Source organism: Pelophylax lessonae, assembly GCF_965119305.1.
Source record: "Pelophylax lessonae genome assembly, chromosome: 5".
Lineage (NCBI taxonomy): Eukaryota > Metazoa > Chordata > Amphibia > Anura > Ranidae > Pelophylax > Pelophylax lessonae.
Window position 1 is genome coordinate 528,088,805 of NC_138772.1, and position 21,989 is coordinate 528,110,793.

Below are 21,989 nucleotides of genomic sequence, written 5' to 3' on the forward strand. Positions count from 1 at the left end.
AACGCTACGCTCAGGTGTGAATGTAGCCTAAGTCGGAGCGACTTGAGTCGCTCCTATTAGAACTGGTCCTGTACCAGTCAATGGACCGCGACTTGTCAGGCTGACAAGTCGCCTGACAAGTCGCGGTAGTGTGAATGGAGACTATAGCAGAAAGTAAAAAAATATTGTTTTTGTTTTTTCAACAATCCTTTTTCGTTAAGCCCCGGTTCACACTAGGGCGACCTGTGAGGCGACCTGGTCGCCTCACAGGTCGCCGCAGGTCGCCTCCCATAGGGAAGCTACGGACCTGTTCTAATAGGAGCGACACAAGTCGCTCCGACCTAGAAAAAGGGTCCGGAGCTTCTTTGGGGCGACCAGGAGGCGACCGCCATAGACTTCAATGTTATGAAGTCTGTGGCGGCCGCTCCGAGGTTGCGGCGCGCTGCTCGCACCGCGATCTCGGAGGTCGCCCCTGAAAGTAGCGTCGCGCCAGTGTGAACCGGCGCTTATAGTGCAAAAGAAAAAAAAAAAAAAAACGAAAGAAATCTCTATTTGTTGGGGGGGTGACCTAAATTTTGAGTATAGTGTTGCATGACCGCGCAATTGAAAGTTAAAGTAACGCAGCGCCTTATTGCAAAAAATTACCTGGGTCAAATCGCATGACAAGTCGCAGCCTATTGGCACCGTTCAAATCGCAAGTTCCTGCACTACTTTTGCCAATTTCAGGTGCGACTTCAATAGACATCTGTGCAAGAAGCATTGAGGTGTGGCTTTGAAGTCATGTGATTTTAGGTGAAATTGCACTATTTCAAAGCCGTGCTCTATGTGAACGAGGGCTGAAAGCAGAAGTGAAATATCTTTGCTCGGGTGAATCTGTGCAAATATTAGCCTAGATACTTGGCACAACAGATATATAAGAAGTGCAACGCTCACAAACACGATCCCCAGTGAGCAAGCGGAGTCCATCAAAACGGATCCGCCCCGTGAGAAAGGGGGCTAATGGGCCATACACACTATAAGATTTTCTGAAGACTTTTTCCTTTAGATTTACCAAAACCATATAATATGAGGTCAGACCCAAACACTTTACATTTGTATGCAATCAGGCCGGCCCTTGCACTACATAGAAAAGGTAAATGTGAAGGAAATCTAACCACAAAAGTTGCATAGTGTGTATCCAGCTTAAAGCCCCGTACACACGTACCGATTGTTGGCCGTAAAGATTCGGCCGACGACCGATCGGCCGATTGTAGGCTTGTTAGTATGATGCTTCCGAAAGCCGACAGCGCATTTTCGGCCGAACAGAATCTGTTGTGCAAGCATTAAAATTTTTGTATGCCGACACCAGAACGGCCGATTGTTCGCCAGTCAGTACAGATTTCGGCCGACAGACAGCAGATTTGCAAGACTGGGCATGCTCAGAGAAGAAAAAACACAGGGAAAGTCAACCAGAACATGACATCACTTCTGCAGTCGGATGTTGTTGGCCGACAAAATTTGTGTGCAGTCTTTTGCACTTTTCAACAGACAAGACAGCCCTCGGACAAAAGACGGCCGATCGTTCGGCCGACGATCGGTACGTGTGTACGGGGCTTAAGGCTTTGGGTCTCCAGTGAAACACGCTAAGAGCCATTATCCACACATGGAGAAAACTTGGAACGGAGGTGAACCTTCCCAGGAGTGGCCAGCCTACCAAAAATACCAACGATGACTCACCTGGCAGTAATCAGGTCTGGGTGTGGCAAGGGAAATTTAACTCAGCTTTCCAAAAAATTTGGATATTCCCAGTTTATTCATGATTTAGCAATTGGGGAGGGGAGGGCAATTACTTTTTCACATAGGGCAATGCAGATTTGGACAACTTTTTCCCCTTAACCACTTAAGCCCCGGAAGATTTTACCCCCTTCCTGACCAGGGGTTTTTTTGCGATTTTTTACTGCGTGACTTTGACGGACAATTGCGCGGTCGTGCGATGCTGTACCTAAACGAATTTCACGTCCTTTTTTTCCCACAAACAGAGCTTTCTTTTGGTGGTATTTGATCACCTGTGCGATTTTTTGATCATGCGCTATAAACAAAAAAAAGAGCGTAATTTTTGCAAAAATAACAATATTTTTCACTTTTTTTTTTATATGAAATGCCCCCCAAAAAAATGTAAAAAATCAAATTTTTTTAACATTTTCGGCCAATTTGTTTTATGCTACATATGTAGGGAAAGATTTTTGTCATTTTTGGTGTTTTTTTTTTTAACGAGTAATGGCGGTGATCTGCGATTTTTTTTGCGGTACTGTGACATTGCGGCGGACAGATCGGACCCTTGACTGACATTTTTGACACTTTTGGGGGTACCAGTGACATTACTGCAGTAATCAGTGCTATATATATGCACTGTTACTGCAAAAATGACACTGGCAGGGAAGGGGTTAACTGTATTGGACAGGGAGGGGTTAAGTGTGTCCTAGGGGTGTGATTCTAACTGTAGTGGGACATGGCTACTAGTGTAAAAACAAAGATCAACGGTTCTACATAGTAGAACCGTCTGATCTTCATTTTTTACACAGGGGAGAATGACAGGCGGCTTGTTTACATAAGCCACTCCGCCTTTCTCCCTTCACCGGAGCAATCGTAGTGTGACATCGGGTCCGCCGGTCACACGCCCGCACTCCTCTGTGAACGAGCCGAGGCGGACGCGCGCTCGCCCGCTATTGGCTCTAGGAGTGACAGGCGAGCGACGTAGACCTACGTCACTCTGCCTGGCCGGGGCTGACTGCCGCAGTAAATATACTGTGAGCAGTCGGCAATCGGTTAATGAATTAAAACTAATTAAAACTATTAACTATTTACAGCCAGGGTGTCAAACTCTGTTTCATCGCGGGTTGGATCAGCATTATGGTTGCCCTTGCAGGGTTGGTTATATCTGTAGGATAAGATGTCCAGAACCCCAAACCCCCCCCCCCCCCCTTACATGAGATTTCAAGAGCCATCCCATTATCAGAAGTCAAGAATCCCCCACCCTTCCTTACATCCCAAAGCATCCCCCTTACCTTGTGCTGCTGCCAGGAAGAAGATGCGGGTGAATCTGGGAAGAAGTACAGGGTCAGGAGGAGAACCAGAGGAGGGCTGGAGTCAGCTTCCAGAGTCTGCTGAATGCAGAGACCAGGGGAGGGAGAGGCAAGGTGGTGTTGCAGCTGCACAGAGAGGTGCAGGATCTGTAGGAGGAGTTCTGCCCTTCTCTCTGCTGAGAAGGGGGGGGGGGGGGCAAAGACGAGCCTTTCTGCAGCTGCACAGAGGAGTGCAGGATCTGGCAAAGGAGTTCGGTCCTCTCTGCTGCCGACTACAGAAACAAGGTGAGGGCAGAGACAAGCAGGGTGATGCAGCAGCACAGAGAGGTGCAGGATCTTTAGGAGGAGATCTTCCCTTCTCTCTGCTGAGAAGGGGGGAGGGGGCAAAGACGAGCCATTCTGCAGCTGCACAGAGGAGTGCAGGATCTGGCAAAGGAGTTCTGTCCTCTCTGCTGCCGACTACAGAAACAAGGTGAGGGCAGAGGCAAGGTGGTGTTGCAGCTGCACAGAGAGGTGCAGGATCTGTAGGAGGAATTCTGCCCTTCTCTCTGCTGAGAAGGGGGGGGGGGCAAAGACGAGCCTTTCTGCAGCTGCACAGAGGAGTGCAGGATCTGGCAAAGGAGTTCGGTCCTCTCTGCTGCCGACTACAGAAACAAGGTGAGGGCAGAGACAAGCGGGGTGATGCAGCAGCACAGAGAGGTGCAGGATCTGTAGGAGGAGATCTGCCCTTCTCTCTGCTGAGAAGGGGGGAGGGGGGCAAAGACGAGCCATTCTGCAGCTGCACAGAGGAGTGCAGGATCTGGCAAAGGAGTTCGGTCCTCTCTGCTGCCGACTACAGAAACAAGGTGAGGGCAGAGACAAGCGGGGTGATGCAGCAGCACAGAGAGGTGCAGGATCTGTAGGAGGAGATCTGCCCTTCTCTCTGCTGAGAAGGGGGGAGGGGGTAAAGACGAGCCATTCTGCAGCTGCACAGAGGAGTGCAGGATCTGGCAAAGGAGTTCTGTCCTCTCTGCTGCCGACTACAGAGACAAGGTGGGGGCAGAGACAAAGTGGGGTTGCCACAGCTGGAGAGGTGCGAGGGTCACATGGGGGGGGGGGCTGCATTCGGCCTGCGGGCCTTGTGTTTGTCTCTTGTGATTTACAGGAAGTATAACAAAGATGCAAAAAAAAAAAAAAAAAAAATCAGGGAGGGGGCAAATACTTTTCCACATCGCTGTAGATAGATAGATAAAACAATATAAACAGATCAATAGATAGATACAGTGGGTAGATAGATCACAAATTATAGATATATAGATAGATACAGCAGCCAGTAGATAGATTGATAATGGATCATTAGATAGATAAATCAATAGATAGATGCATATATTTACATATTATTTATTTGCTAATTATAACCTGAAGAAAATCTGGAATAACACCTTCCAGGGTTTCCATGGTAACAGGTGATGCTGCTCCCTCTATAGATCTCCTCTGCACACAGTATGAAGCAGATCAGACACACACGGAGGAGGAGGCAGCCAATCACACGCAGCTCCTGGCTCATCCTCAGCCTCCCGGAGATGAACTCATCATCCTGGTACAGACACGCATATGTCATCCCCGGCATGGATTCACACTCACACCACCCCTCCCCCCACCACCACTCTGGCCATGCACACAGGAGGTACACTGGATGCACACACAGCTCCCTTCCACAATAACATCAGATCATCTCACTAGCAGAATAGAGAGCCAGAGATTTATTATAAATCATATTACATTCCTGGCTGCCACAATGATCCTCCGGCTTCCATCACTGACCCCAGAGCAAGAACAGAACTTTACTTAAAGGGGAATTACATGCATTCTTTGCATTACCCACTTCCTGCCCGCCGAAGTGGGGTATGCTTTTTTATTTAAAAGCCTACCATAGGGGACCAAATGTCCCCTATGTGATAGCATTTAGCTATGACGGTTTCTCTTTAATAAGACATCAGGGATCTATTTGATCCCTGTTATTGTACTTGCCCTTCAATGAAGCCAAGAGAGCGCAGATCTCACACGCTCCATTATCTTCCTCCCCGACCACGGCAACATATCGCCTTCTCAACGCCTGTTGAATGCCCTCTGAAGAGCAATCCATGGTGTATCGTTCTTCAGAGGGCATTTCACAGGTATTGACTTGTCACCACAAGCGTAAACAAGTCCTTAGTGTGTGAAGATGCCATTCGCGATAAATGGAGCTGCAATGCAACTGAAAATTTGTTTGTTGACACCTTCAAATACACCAAAAAATTTCAAATAAGAAAACTGAGTTTAATTTGTTGTTGTTAGAATTGTCTGAATGCAGGTCAAACCCAAAATGTCAACATATTGGCTCATCACTACTAGTGAAATTCGAGACCTACCTCAAAAGTTGAGCTCAGCCCTTCCTCTTCCCCTTCACTGGCCTTTGTATTTATCCTTTATTTTGTAATATGATGACCAATAGGTATCCTGATGGGGTGGAGCCAAGCTTGACATACAGGAAAAGCCAAAATATGCATATAACATCAACTGTCTATAATTTTGACATGAGCTTTTCACTGAAACCTATGTGCTGCACGTGGCTATGGCAAGGTGGTATGGGTTTTTTGGGGTAAAGCAGGTGGTGAGGAGGCAATTTAATGCCTCCAGACTGCATGCCCTCTGAAGAATGATCCACCTCAGATCACCCTTCAGAGAGCCAACGCTTGTGTAAACTAGCTTTATGTCTACATGACCGCGGGGCCAGACGTCTACATGACCGCGGGGCCAGACGTCTACATGACCGCGGGGCCAGACGTCTACATGACCGCGGGGCCAGACGTCTACATGACCGCGGGGCCAGACGTCTACATGACCGCGGGGCCAGACGTCTACATGACCGCGGGGCCAGACGTCTACATGACCGCGGGGCCAGACGTCTACATGACCGCTGGGCCAGACGTCTACATTACTGTGGGGCCAGACGTCTACATTACCGTGGGGCCAGGAGTCTACTTGACCGTGGGGGCCAGAGGTCTACTTGACCGTGGGTAAAGCAGGTGGTGAGGAGGCAATTTAATGCCTCCAGACTGCATGCCCTCTGAAGAATGATCCACCTCAGATCACCCTTCAGAGAGCCAACGCTTGTGTAAACTAGCTTTATGTCTCCATGACCGCGGGGCCAGACGTCTACATGACCGCGGGGCCAGACGTCTACATGACCGCGGGGCCAGACGTCTACATGACCGCGGGGCCAGACGTCTACATGACCGCGGGGCCAGACGTCTACATGACCGTGGGGCCAGACGTCTACATGACCGTGGGGGCCAGGAGTCTACTTGACCGTGGGTAAAGCAGGTGGTGAGGAGGCAATTTAATGCCTCCAGACTGCATGCCCTCTGAAGAATGATCCACCTCAGATCACCCTTCAGAGAGCCAACGCTTGTGTAAACTAGCTTTATGTCTACATGACCGCGGGGCCAGACGTCTACATGACCGCGGGGCCAGACGTCTACATGACCGCGGGGCCAGACGTCTACATGACCGCGGGGCCAGACCTCTACATGACCGTGGGGCCAGAAGTCTACATGGCCATAGTGTGTATGCATTAGTACCTGAATACAGAGGCTAGCATATTCTTACTATTATGGTAATAGTATTTCATACAAAGATATTTGGATGCCAGCCAACCAACAATACCTCACACGTCACACCAGTCCAAAAATGTTCTTAATGTCAACCTTTTCAGCCAATACCACTCCCATGTCTGATACTCAGGGAAGACCAACGAACACCAAAAGTACAAGTACAGATCAATGGGCTCCACTGGGAAGTCAATGGAGCAATGGGCTGCACTCGGAAGTGGGGAGCCTGCACTGTGCTCATCTCTTCTGCTTAACCATGGCCTTCATGCGACTTTGACCTTTTAACTCAATTTGCTAACTCACCAGCTGCCTCAAGCCCTTCTCTTCTCTGCAAGCCTACAACTTCTGCAAACACAAGTACAGTATATCACAACATATGTAGAAACATTCTTACCAATTTTAGTACCAGACTGTAATACTCCTTCATTATCAGGTCATTGTTTTAGTTTTTAAAGTTGTGATAGTTTGACTGACAATTACTCCATCAAACAACCATGTACGCTAACAAATTGTATATCTTCGTTTAGCTTTCTTTTGGTGATATTTAATAACCATGTTCTTTTTTTTTTTTTTTACTTTAAAAAGGCTAAAACTTTTTTTAAAAATGTCCAGTGTTCGCATTTTATGAGGCCCTGAAATGTCCCTCCAAAACGGTTTAGTTTAACACATAGCATGTAGAGTGCAAGAGTCAGGATTATGTAATGCACAGAATAGCTTGCAGATTTCAGTGGACAGGAGCTAGTGTTCTCCCTATAATGGCAGTCAGGGATTAATGTCCCTTTAAATATTGGTGGCCAATGGTGCGTGCCCTTCAAATTGTTAGTAATCAGGGGGTTTGTGCTCCTTAACTGTTGGTGGTCAATTTGCCCCTTTTATAGGCAATATATCCCCTGTACTGTTGTGTGTCCTCTTGCTGGTCAATATACCCATTTGCTGGTCAGTATACCCTGCTTTGCTGCTCAGTTGTAGTTAATGCCCCCCCTTTATTGGCGATTAGTGGAAGCAGCGTTACTTACAAAGGATTAATCCTCAGAGAAGCATATAGAAGCGGAAGGGGAGGGCTGTGTTGACTTTTTTGTGTACTGGTGATCAGTTCACATCGATCACAAGGCACAGAGCCACTCTGAATGGCTCTGTGCATTTTGCCTGTAATCTACAATGTCTAATGATAGCTTGATCATGGGCATTCAAAGGGCAAACTGGCAGCCCCATTTATGTATTTTTGTACCATCGTATATAAACTGTGCTTAAGAGAATTAAGTCCACCAACCCTTTGTTCTACAATGGTGCAGTATCAAGGTGGTTAAAAGCAACCAATCACATTCTTCCTTCCAGTTTCCCACTGCTGGGAAGACTATGAATTAATGTATCTGGTTGGTTGTTACAGACATAAAGAGCATTTTTTATTAACATGCATTGCTAAAGATGGACTCGTTACTTGTACCCCATATATCGGTGTCTAAAAAGCGGACAGAGTTGGCCCATGGAAACCAACTTAACTAAAACCTGCAGTGGACATGAGAGTTGAAGAATGAAAACTGGAATAGGATTGGTTGCATTAGGACAATACCAGTATTTTATTTTTTTTTTAATACATTCAAAGAGGCCACCTAAAGTGGGGTACACACTAGTAGAAAATCGGCCGAAAATTCCCGTCCGAGGTAAAATCGTCCGATTTTCGCCTAGTGTGTACACAACTTTCAGCAGCCGATGCCGACACTTTGAACGAAAAAAAAACGGAGGGACAAACACCAAAATTTTTTTCGTCTGTCCCCAGACGACCGATTTTCGTTTAAAGTGTATGCAGTACGTCCGTGAAAAATCGGATACGAAAGACCGCACATGATCTGAAGTTGCTGACAACCCAGAAGTCTAGGAACAAATGTGCCAAAAAAAAGAAAAAAATCGGACGAGAAATTTCGTGAACATTTATGCACTGTCAACTAAAAACGGTTATGAACGCTGAGAAGACAGAGAAAAATCGGAGGATATTTCGTCCGATTTTCGTCAACTGTGTACGGCCCTTAAGATACCCCCTATGCAAAGGTGTCCTAATATAGGATGAGACCAAAATGTCTGCAGAATCTATAATATACATTACACCAATTACCCAAGGCGAGTCCCTCTATGGATACAAGAACATCTGCAGAACCAATGGAAAACATTACACCAAATCCCCAAATGTAAGTCCTTCTATGGACAGTAGAAAATCTACAGAACTCGTGAAGAACAGTATACCAAAAGACCAAATAAAGTCCCTCTTTGGATACAAGAACAGCTGCAGAACCAATCGAGAACATTAAACCAAAGCCTAAAAAAAAGTCCCTCTATGGATATGAGAACATCTGCAGAACGAATAAAGAACATTAAACCAAATACCCAAATGGGATATTACAGATATCTACGGATATGAGAACATCTGTAAAACCCATGAAGTACATTACACCAAATACCCAAACCATAGTACCTCTATGGATACAAGAATATCTACAGAACCCATGAAGAACATTACACCAAAGCCCAAATAAAGTCCCTCTATGGATAAGAGAACATCTGTAAAACCCATGGAGAACATTACACCAAATTGCCAAATATTGGTCCCTCTATGGATACAAGAATATCTATAGAACCCATGGAGAACATTAGGCCAAGGCCCAAATATTAGTCCCTCTATGGATACAAGAATATCTATAGAACCCATGGAGAACATTAGGCCAAGGCCCAAATATTAGTCCCTCTATGGATACAAGAACATCTGTAAAACCCATGAAGAACATTACACCAAAGCCCAAATAAAGTCCCTCTATGGATAAGAGAACATCTGTAAAACCCATGAAGAACATTACACCAAATACCCAAATATTAGCCCCTCTATGGATACAAGAATATCTATAGAACCCATGGAGAACATTAGGCCAAGGCCCAAATATTAGTCCCTCTATGGATACAAGAACATCTGTAAAACCCATGAAGAACATTACACCAAATACCCAAATATTAACCCCTCTATGGATACAAGAATATCTATAGAACCCATGGAGAACATTAGGCCAAGGCCCAAATATTAGTCCCTCTATGGATACAAGAATATCTACAGAACCCATGGATAACATTACACCAAAGCCCAAATAAAGACCCTCCATGGATACAAGAACATCTGTAAAACCCATGAAGAACAATACACCAAATACTAGCCCCTCTATGGATAGAAGAATATCTGATCTTCTTTCAAGTTCTGCTGTTTTCCCTGTATCCTTGTGTTTTCACATTTGTGGATAGGAGCACACCTGATCCGAAGATGGAGCACGATCAATCTATCTTTTCAATTCCAGCAAGGACATTAAAAAAATCTCACAGAAACTCAAAAACCGGTACTTGAACACACACACACACACATATATATATATATATATATCACATACCGTGAAAGGATGTCTCCACATTAATAGGTCCAAAAATTATTATGCCAATGTACACACCAGGTATTGGATTAATTTACTTGTTTTGCATTACCAGAGATATATATAATATATATATATATATATATATATATACACACACACACACACACACACACACAGTATTTTTTTTATATCACAAGTAAGGCCCTCTTGAACCTAGGGCCCAAATTTGATGTGGTCATATGGGTGTCAGGACCCCTCCAGCTGTCACATAGATATTGCTCACTTCAATCTATCAGCCAACTGATACATGGTGAACAAGTGATTTTACGTAATGAGTAATCACATAGGAGGCCTAAACACTTCTCTTGTACACAGTTCCTTCAGTCACTGTCCATTCCTTAATACACAATATGTTACGCCTATACACTGAGCCTACTGTAAGACTCATACATATGCATACCCCCCTATACAGTGTTACTCCTATGTGTTGAGCCTACAGTAAGTAAACACTATGAACTGCTGATCACTACCAACTGGTGATTGCCCGACTTACGCAATCAACAGGAAAACATATCAGTTAGTTAGAGTACATGTACCTACTCTAAGTGTGTGTGTGAAGTGTCTTCTGCAGAGGCTGTAAGATACATGTGAGATGATAGATAGCTAGATGACAAGCAGATGGCAGATAGGTGGCTATACTTATATGAGATAAATAGATAGAACTACTGATCAATATATAGGACTTTAGACAGACTAATCGATCAATAGATATAGATAGACATTAGAAAGATATAAATAGATGAGAAACATATGATAGATAGGTGCTTAGACTAAGTATGTGCAAATAATAGATATACAGGTGATAGATAGATAGATAGATAGATAGATAGATAGATAGATAGATAGATAGATAGATAGATAGATAGATAGATAGATAGATAGATAGATAGATAGATAGATACTTTAGCTAGATAGATCTATTGATCAACCAATATATAGATCAAGATAGATCATTAGAAAAAAAAATGATAGATGACAAGTAGATGGTAGATAGGTGCCTATACTAATTATATGAGATAGACAGAACTACTAATCAATAGATAGATAGGTGGCTAGAATAACTATATGCAATAGATAGATAATTGATTAGACATATACTGTATCTAGATTGATCTATTGATCAATCAATATATCGATCAGGATAGATAGATCATTAGAAAAAATTGATAGATAACAAGTAGATGGTAGATAGGTGGCTAGACTAAGTATATGCAGATAATAGATATGCAGGAGATAGATAGAAGATAGGTGCCTATACTAATTATATGAGATAGATAGAACTACTGATCGATAGATAGGTGGCTAGAATATATGCAATAGATAGATAATTGATTAGACAGATACTATAGCCAAATTAATCGATAGATAGATAGATAGATAGATAGATAGATAGATAGATACCTATACTAATTATATGAGATAGAACTTCTGATCAATAGATAGGTGGCTAGATTACTATAGGTGATAGATAGATAGATAGATAGATAGATAGATAGATAGATAGATAGATAGATAGATAGATAGATAGATAGATACCTATAGTAATTATTTGAGATAGATAGAACTACTAATCAATAGATAGATAGGTGGCTAGAATAACTATATGCAATAGATAGATAATTGATTAGACATATACTGTAGCTAGATTGATCTATTGATCAATCAATATATCGATCAGGATAGATAGATCATTAGAAAAAAATTGATAGATAACCAGTAGATGGTAGATAGGTGGCTAGACTAAGTATATGCAAAGAATAGATATGCAGGAGATAGATAGATAGAACAATTATATGAAATAGAACTACTAATCAATAGATAGCTAGAATAGAATAACTATATGCAATAGATAGATAATTGATTAGACAGATACTGTAGCTAGCTAGCTAGATAATCCATCTGATACAATGTACATTATAAAGGGATGTACAATGTATTATATAGACTTATAGAAAGATGTATAATTTAAAGGGATAGATATATGATGTATACTATAAAGAGATGTACAATGTATATTATTATGAGATATTGGTACACAATGTATACTATAAAGGAATATAAACATAGGATGGATAGGGATATACAATGTATAAAGAAATAGATATAAATATAGCACATAGGAATGTATATATAAAGGGGTATAGTATGGATGCGTGGTATATATATATATATATATATATATATATATATATATATATATATATATATATATATATATATATATATATATATATATATGGAAAGGGGTATAGTATGGATGTGTGGTATGGGAAGGGGTATAGTATGGATATGGTATATATATATTTATATATGGGAAGGGGTATAGAATGGATGTGTGGTATGGGAAGGGGTATAGTATGGCTGTGGTATATATATATATATATATATATATATATATATATCTATGGGAAGGGGTATAGACTGGAAGTGTGGTATGGGAAGGGGTATAGTATGGCTGTGGTATATATATATATATATCTATGGGAAGGGGTATAGACTGGAAGTGTGGTATGGGAAGGGGTATAGTATGGCTGTGGTATATATATATATATCTATGGGAAGGGGTATAGACTGGAAGTGTGGTATAGGAAGGAGTACTCACACGCAGGCATGGTAGAGCAGTGCCCACCCCCGGGGTCTCTCCAGGGCATCATAAATGAGGGTTTGCACCCTGCGGTACTTGGCGTTGTTCCTCTTGACCGGTCTCGGGTAGTTGAGGGGGGTTTTGGCCAGCAGTCCGATGCTTTGGGTGTTCCTCTTGCCGGCTCCCACCAGTAGCAGAGTGCCATCCTTGTCCAGGCCGGCCCCCAGGGAGCTGGGCTCCAGATCCCGGGCCCCTACAGCCACCTTCTTCTCCCCATCCTTTAGCTGGCCCTCGGAGTGTTTGCTCTTCAGCCCCATCTTCCTCTTCGCTGGGGGGGGAGCCGGGAGAAGCTCAATGCCATGATCCGCCCCGACCGCCCGACAATTACATGACCCCCCTGCAGCATCAGCATCCGAATCGGAGGAGCGATGAGCGCACCTCCCGGAGGGGCCCCCCGATCTCACGTCAGGGAGTGGCCCATTGTGGCTCTCCCAGGCTCACCATCACCTCTCACACAGCTGCTGATTTGCATATTTTTGTTGATGCTGCCATGCAGGGGGGTGTCAGAGGATGGGGCTGTGCATGACAAGGATGGAGCTGTCTGTCATCACTGGGATCCATGCAACCAATGCAATCCTTCACCCTCCCCTTATGGGGGGCCCCTCCTCTGCATGGGTCCCTTACACACGGGGGTCCATCCTCAGATGTCAATCACACCTTGATGGAGAGCCTGGACTGCTGCTGGCTGAGACTGGGAGAGTCCCTGGGATCCGGGGAGGAGGAGGAGGGGGCAGAGGAGGGGCCCTGGGTGAACACATAATATTACAATAGCATTCAGCTGTTTTCTACAGACATAAGGGAGCAGGGCCGGTGCAAGGATTTTTGCCGCCCTAGGCAAAATAAAAATTGCCGCCCCCCCCCCCCCCCATATGACCTACCTTCACTACATCAGCCAAGAGCCAGAAGATCTCTGCATTACGCAAGTGTGAGCGCAGTGGTTGATGTAGTGAGGTGGGAAGCAGTTTAAAGGAACACTGATGGGGGGTAATTTCTGCTGTGACCTGTGTACAGTCCCCACCAACCTCAGCTTCTCCTCCCGGTTGGTGGTTGGTAATAATGCAGCTTCACCGCCATCCATGTGAATAAGGTCATGGAGACAGCCAATCACAGATCACCATCAGTCAGACGAGGTCAGCATTTGGGTAGACGGGGACACTGTCCATTATACACAGCCCCCCCATATCACACAATACAGCCCCCCCCCCCATATAATACAGCACACCTCCCATATCACACAATACAGCCTACACAAAACAACCTCCCCATATCATACAATACAGCCCCTCCATATCATACAATACAGCCCCCCCATGATACAATGCAGCCCCTTCAATATGATACAATGCAGCCCCCTCCATATGATATATGGAAGGGGCTGCATTGTATGATATGGAGGGGGCTGCATTGTATGATATGGAGGGGGCTGCATTGTATGATATGGAAGGGGCTGCATTGTATCATATGGAGGGGGCTGTATTGTATGATATGGAAGGGGCTGCATTGTATCATATGGAGGGGGCTGCATTGTATCATGGGGGGGGGCTGTATTGTATGATATAGAGGGGGCTGCTATGATACAATGCAGCCCCCTCCATATGATACAATGCAGCCCCCTCCATATGATACAATGCAGCCCCCTCCATATGATACAATGCAGCCCCCTCCATATGATACAATGCAGCCCCCCCATGATACAATGCAGGCAGCCCCCTCCATATCATACAATACAGCCCCCCCCATGATACAATGCAGGCAGCCCCCTCCATATCATACAATACAGCCCCCCCCCCTCCATGATACAATGCAGGCAGCCCCCTCCATATCATACAATACAGCCCCCCCCATGATACAATGCAGGCAGCCCCCTCCATATCATACAATACAGCCCCCCCCCTCCATGATACAATGCAGGCAGCCCCCTCTATATCATACAATACAGCCCCCCCCCCCATGATACAATGCAGGCAGCCCCCTCCATATCATACAATACAGCCCCCCCCCCCAATATCATACAATGCAGCCCCCCATGTATGAAGAGTGAGGCCAGTGTCCGGGTGGGGGAGTGTACTGTGTTGTCTGTGTGAGGGGTGGGAGAGGACGGGACACACATCATCTCACCTTGCATGCTGTCCTCGGCATGTGATGGGGGATGGGAGACTGTCCGGTGTCCAGCAATCTGCTTCTGCCAGAAGTTGAACACGGAGCAGAGGGGGGGGGGCGTCTGGAGAGGCACAAGCCCAGCTCCCTGAGTGTGATTGGAGATCGGCTCCTGATCTTCTTCAAGCAGAAATCAGCTGGAGGGGCGGAGACCGGAGGGCAGTGAGCGCCGAGCTGGATCCCCAGGATTCTATGGAGGGCACTTCTGGCGCCCCGACTATTCTAATGTGCGCTCTAGACAAGTGGTGTGTGCTGCCTGGGGCTCGCTTGCTGTAGCGCTCAGGCGGCACAGCATGAGGAGTGCCACACCGGCCGGTCCACTACTGATTCGGGGTGCAGAATGGCGGCGCCCCCTGTTAAGCTGCGCCCTAGGCAGCTGCCTTAGTCGCCTTACTGGTAGCGCCGGCCCTGTAAGGGAGACACTCAGTGATGGAGGCAAGCAGGGATTGCAGGCTGAGCTGCAGACTAAGGAGAATCACCTAGGCAAAGCATGCTCCAGCAAAGGGTTAACTGCTTGCAGATCTTAGGACTGCCTTGGGTTACTACACAGTATTCTTAATGAAAGGGCTAATACAGGACACTGCATGCTTCACCAAACGGTTAACTGCTTGCAGATCTTAGGACTGCATGGGGTTAATACAGTAAAGTGCATGTTTCAGCAAAGGGTTAACTGTTTGCAGATCTTAGGACTGCATGGGTTAATACAGGACACTGCATGCTTCAGCAAACAGTTAACTGCTTGCAGATCTTAGGACTGCCTGGGGTTAATACAATAAAGTGCATATTTCAGCAAAGGGTTAACTGCTTGCAGATCTTAGGACTGCCTGGGGTTAATACACAGTATTCTTAATGAAAGGGCTAATACAGGACACTGCATGCTTCAGCAAAGGGTTAACTGCTTGCAGATCTTAGGACTGTGTGGGGTTAATACAGTAAAGTGCATATTTCAGCAAAGGGTTAACTGTTTGCAGATCTTAGGACTGCATGGGTTAATACAGGACACTGCATGCTTCAGCAAACAGTTAACTGCTTGCAGATCTTAGGACTGCGTGTGGTTAATACAGTAAAGTGCATGCTCCAGCAAAGAGTTAACTGCTTGCAGGTCTTAGGACTGCATGGGGTTAATACACAGTATTCTGACTAAAAGGGCTAATGCAGGACACTGCATGCTTCAGCAAAGGGTTAACTGCTTGCAGATCTTAGGACTGCATAGGGTTAATACAGTACAGTGCATGTTTCAGAAAAGGATTAACTGCTTGCAGATGTTAGGACTGCATGGGGTTAATACACAGTATACTGGCTGCAATGGTTAATATAGGACACTGCATGCTGCAGCAAAGGGTTAACTGCTTGCAGATGTTAGGACTGCATGGGGTTAATAGAGTACAATGCATGTTTCAGCAAAGGGTTAATTGCTTGCAGATGTTAGGACTGCATGGGGTTAATGCACATTATTTTTACTGCAAGGGTTAATACAGGTCACTGCATGCTTCAGCAAAGGGTTAACTGCTTGCAGATGTTAGGACTGCATGGGGTTAATGCACAGTATTCTGACTGCAAGGGTTAATACAGGACACTACATGCTGCAGCAAAGGGTTAACTGCTTGCAGATGTTAGGACTGCATGGGGTTAATACAGTGCAATGCATGTTTCAGCAAAGGGTTAACTGCTTGCAGATGTTAGGATTGCATGGGGTTAATACACAGTATTTTTACTGCAAGGGTTAATACAGGACACTGCATGCTTCAGCAAAGGGTTAACTGCTTGTTGTAATTAGAACTGCTGACTGCTGTTTAGATCAAAATGTTCACTGCTTCCACACGTTGGGACTGCATGGGGTTACTAAACGGAAAGCTGACTACAGGGGTTAATACAGTGCATTGTTTGCTCCAGCAAAGGGTTAACTGCCAGAACCTTTCTGACTTCAGGAGTTAATAAAACTGCTTGTAGCAATTAGGGCTAAAGGCTGCTGTTGGTTTAGGTTCACTGCTTGCAGATGTTAGGGCTGCATGGGGTTAACTAACTGAATTCTGACTACAGCAATATTATAATGCACTACCTGCTCCAGCAAAGGGTTAACTACCTGCTGTAATCAGACCTGAAGACTGCTGGTGGCTTATGTAGAGAATGTATCCAGTGTACTACATGTTCCAGCAAAGGGTTAGCTGCTTTCAGTAATTAAATCTGCATGGGGTTAACACAGTTTACTGCATGCTTGAGGAAAGGGTTAACTGCTTGCAGATTGTAGGATTGCATGGGGTTAATACACTGCATTCTGGGTGAAAGGGTTAATGCACTGCATGCTCCAGCAAAGGGTTACCTGCTTGAAATAATTACTCCTGTGTGTTGCTGTTAGTTTAGCCAGGACCATTCTGGCTGCGGGGGTTAGTATAGTGCGGGGGTTAGTATAGTGCGGGGGTTAGTATAGTGCGGGGGTTAGTATAGTGCGGGCGTTAGTATAGTGCGGGCGTTAGTATAGTGCGGGGGGTTAGTCTAGTGGGGGGGTTAGTATAGTGCGGGGGTTAGTATAGTGTGGGGGGTTAGTATAGTGCGGGGGTTAGTATAGTGCGGGGGTTAGTCTAGTGCGGGGGGTTAGTCTAGTGGGGGGGTTAGTATAGTGCGGGGGTTAGTATAGTGTGGGGGGTTAGTCTAGTGGGGGGGTTAGTATAGTGCGGGGGTTAGTATAGTGTGGGGGGTTAGTATAGTGCGGGGGTTAGTATAGTGCGGGGGTTAGTCTAGTGCGGGGGGTTAGTCTAGTGGGGGGGTTAGTATAGTGCGGGGGTTAGTATAGTGTGGGGGGTTAGTATAGTGCGGGGGTTAGTATAGTGCGGGGGTTAGTATAGTGTGGGGGGTTAGTATAGTGTGGGGGTTAGTATAGTGCGGGGGTTAGCATAGTGCGGGGGTTAGCATAGTGCGGGGGTTAGTATATTGTGGGGGTCGGTATAGTGTGGGGGTTAGTATAGTGCGGGGGGTTAGTATAGTGCGGGGGGTTAGTATAGTGCGGGGGGTTAGTATAGTGCGGGTGTTAGTATAGTGCGGGGGGTTAGTATAGTGCGGGGGGTTAGTATAGTGGGGGGGTTAGTATAGTGCGGGGGTTAGTATAGTGCGGGGGTTAGTATAGTGTGGGGGGTTAGTATAGTGTGGGGGTTAGTATAGTGTGGGGGTTAGCATAGTGCGGGGGTTAGTATATTGTGGGGGTCGGTATAGTGTGGGGGTTAGTATAGTGTGGGGGTTAGTACAATGCAGGGGTTAGTATAATGCGGGGGCTAGTATAATGCGGGGGTTAGTATAGTGTGGGGGTTAGTATAATGCGGGGGCTAGTATAATGCGGGGGTTAGTATAGTGTGGGGGTTAGTATAATGCGGGGGTTAGTATAGTGCGGGGGTTATTATAGTGTGGGCAGGGCAGCCATCAGGGGGGGACAGCCCATACACATGTAGGGGGCCCAGGCGTTCTGAGGGGCCCAGCTGCCAAGGCCCCAACCAACGAGACCAAGTTGTTGCTGCTGTAATAACTAGCAATTGCTAAAGCATGGCGGCTACAGAGTAAGCCGATGCAGCTGAAGGGATGTCTCTTTGCTGGATTGCACTGTCTCTTTGCTGAAAATATGAGGCTGTCTCTTTGCTGGATTGGGATATCTATTTGCTGAATTTATGAGGCTGTCTCTTTACTGGATTGGGATGTGTCTTTGTTGAATATATGAGACCGTCTCTTTACTGGATTGGGATGTCTCTTTGCTGAATATACAAGACTGTCTCTTTATTGGATTAGGATGTCGCTTTGTTGAATATATGAGGCTGTCTCTTTACTGAATTGGGATGTCTCTTTGCTGAATGTATGGGGATGTCTCTTTGATGGATTGGATTCATTTTAATTTATTAAGTTATAAGAGTGTTAAAAAAGAAGTGGTTGCACTGAAGGACTCGGTGGGATGGTCAGTGGGCGGATTCGGTGGGACGGCAAGAGGGCTGCCCTGCAGAATGTTGGTGGTCAGGCCCAGAGGGGCCCAGGCCTACAGCTGTGTAAGGGGCCCCAAAATTTCGAATGGCTGCCCTGAGTGTGGGGGTTATTATAGTGCGGGGGTTAGTATAGTGCAGGCGTTAGTATAGTGCGGGGGTTAGTATCGTGAAGGGGGTTAGTATAGTGCGGGGGGTTAGTATAATGCAGGGGTTAATATAGTGCGGGGGTTAGTATAATGCAGGGGTTAATATAGTGCGGGGGTTAGTATAATGCAGGGGTTAGTATAGTGCGGGGGGTTAGTATAATGCAGGGGTTAATATAGTGCGGGGGTTAGTATAATGCAGGGGTTAATATAGTGCGGGGATTAGTATAATGCAGGGGTTAGTATAGTGCGGGGGGTTAGTATAATGCAGGGGTTAATATAGTGCGGGGGTTAGTATAATGCAGGGGTTAATATAGTGCGGGGGTTAGTATAATGCAGGGGTTAATATAGTGCGGGGGTTAGTATAATGCAGGGGTTAGTATAGTGCGGTGGTTGGCATAGTGAGGGGGCTAGTATAGTGCAGGGGTTAGTATAATGCAGGCGTTAGTATAATGCAGGCGTTAGTATAATGCAGGCGTTAGTATAATACAGGGGTTGGTATAGTGCGGGGGCTAGTATAGTGCGGGGGCTAGTATAGTGCGGGGGCTAGTATAGTGCGGGGGTTAGTATAATGCAGGGGTTAGTATAATGCAGGGGTTAATATAGTGCGGGGGGTTAGTATAGTGCGGGGGCTAGTATAGTGCGGGGGCTAGTATAGTGCGGGGGCTAGTATAGTGCGGGGGCTAGTATAGTGCGGGGGCTAGTATAGTGCGGGGGCTAGTATAGTGCGGGGGTTAGTATAGTGCGGGGGCTAGTATAGTGCGGGGGTTATTATAGTGCGGGGGTTAGTATAATGCAGGGGTTAATATAGTGTGGGGGGTTAGTATAATGCAGGGGTTAATATAGTGCGGGGGTTAGTATAATGCAGGGGTTAATATAGTGCGGGGGTTAGTATAATGCAGGGGTTAATATAGTGTGGGGGGTTAGTATAGTGCGGAGGTCTCCAAACTTTCTAAACAAAGGGCCAGTTTATTGTTCTTCAGGCTTTAGGGGGGCAAAATTGGGGCCAATGGAATTGGAAATATTCCTGGAATCACTGGTAGTAAACCTCTTCACATTTGGCATTAGGGGAAGAATAGTGCTCCATCATTGGTGTCATAGGGATGACTTGTGTCCTATTATTGGTGTCAGTGGGAGAAATGGTGTCCTGCTGTTGGTGTCAGTTGGCAGAATTGTATCTGGTATCAGTGGGACGAATAGTGCCACAAGGGCCGGATAAAACAAGCAAAGTGCCAAATCTGGCCACCGGGCAGCAGTTTGGATAGAGCAGTGATGGTGAACCTTGGCACTCCAGATGTTTTGGAACTATATTTCCCATGATGCTCTTGCTGTCCGTAGTGAGGTTGAGTATCATGGGAAATATAGTTTCCAAATCATCTGGAGTGCCAAGATTCGCCATCACAGGTATAGTGCATTGCATGCTCCAGCAAAGAGTGAACTGCTTGTAGATGTTAGGGCTGCAGGGGTTAATCCAGTGAACTGCATATTCCAGCAAGGGGTTAACTGTTTGCAGTAATTGGGACTGCATGCTTCAGCAAAGAGTTAATTCTTGTAATCATTAGGACTGCAAATTGCTGCTGGCTATGCGGGACAATTTTAACTGCAGGGGTTAATACAGTGCACTGCGCAGTAAGTGCCGATTCACACATGCGATGCGAAAACCCTGCGAATCCACTGCGGGTTCATGCATCGCACTCAACTCGCAGGCAGTTCACACTGCCATATGCGAATCGCTTGGGGTGTCAATAAAAAGTTAACGGCACCCCCAGATCAGTTCGCATATCGCAGTGTGAACTGTCAATTCGGACATGAATCGGATCGCATAGATATGAACACCGATGTGATTCGATTCTGGTGCAGACCAAAAAAAAGGGTCCTGTGCGACTTAGGTCTGAATGCGATGCAAATTCAGCCATACAATCTGAATGGCTGAATTTGCAACACACAGACATTGCATGTGATTTGCAGAGCAGTGTGCTGCGAATCACATGCAATGTCTGACATCACATATATTTGAATCGGCACTAACTGTTTGTAGTGAGTGGGACTGCAGAATGCTGATGATTTGGGTAGGACAGTTTTGACTTTATGCCCCGGCAAAGGGTTAACTGCTTATAGTCATCAGGACTGCAGGTTGCTGTTGGTTTAGACGTGACCATTCTGGCTGCAGGGGTTAATGCAGTGCACTGCATGTTACAACAAAGGGTTAACTGTAGTAATTCGGACCAAAGAGTGCTGTTGGATCAGGTAGGGCGATTCTGACTATCAGTGCCGGTTCACATATAAGCCCTGCGAGTTCCCGCATCGCACTCAACTCGCAGACAGATCACACTTTCATATGCGAATCACTGGGGGTGTCAATACAGAGTTAATGACACCCCCAGATCAGTTCGCATATCGCAGTACGAACTGTCAATTTGGACATGAATCAGATTGCATAGGTGTGAACCACCATGCGATCCGATTCTGCTGCGGACCCAAAAAAAGAGTCCTGTGCGAATTGTGTCCGAATCCGATGCAAATTCAGCCAATACTATCTGTATGGCTGAATTTGCATCGCACAGACATCGCATGTGATTTTATGGGCAGTGCGCTCCGAATTACATGCGATGTCTGACATTGCTTTGATGTAAACCGGGGCTAAGGGTTAATACATCGCACCCTGCAAAGACTTAAACCCCCGTTCACATCGGGCTGATCTGACATGTCAAATCGGAGCCTATTGCCGGCAGCGGCACCATACGAATTGGTGCGATGCCAACTTTGCCGTGCCGCACCGATCCCCAAAAGTTGTTTCTGCGCTACTTTTGGCGACTTTGGGGGCGATTTCAATAAACATCTGTGTATGAACAAATCGCTCCCGAACTCGCATTGAAATGGGGGTTCAAAGTCCTGTGAGTTTAGCTGAACTTGCACCATTTATACCCGGCCTCAGTGCGAAGGAGGGTC

The 21,989-nt window shown here is 45.8% G+C and overlaps 1 protein-coding gene across 2 annotated transcripts in view; it reads right to left on the reverse strand.

Moving 5' to 3' along the window:
• The window catches only part of KCNQ3 (potassium voltage-gated channel subfamily Q member 3), a 332,909-nt gene extending 319,436 nt beyond the window's left edge, over window positions 1-13,473 (reverse strand). For both annotated transcript variants that reach the window (XM_082258095.1, XM_082258094.1), the window contains exon 1: window positions 12,740-13,473. In XM_082258095.1, coding sequence (XP_082114221.1) covers window positions 12,740-13,038 — 299 coding nt within the window. In that variant the 5' untranslated portion in view covers window positions 13,039-13,473. The remainder of the gene's footprint in view (window positions 1-12,739) is intronic.
• Window positions 13,474-21,989: the final 8,516 nt, after the last annotated feature.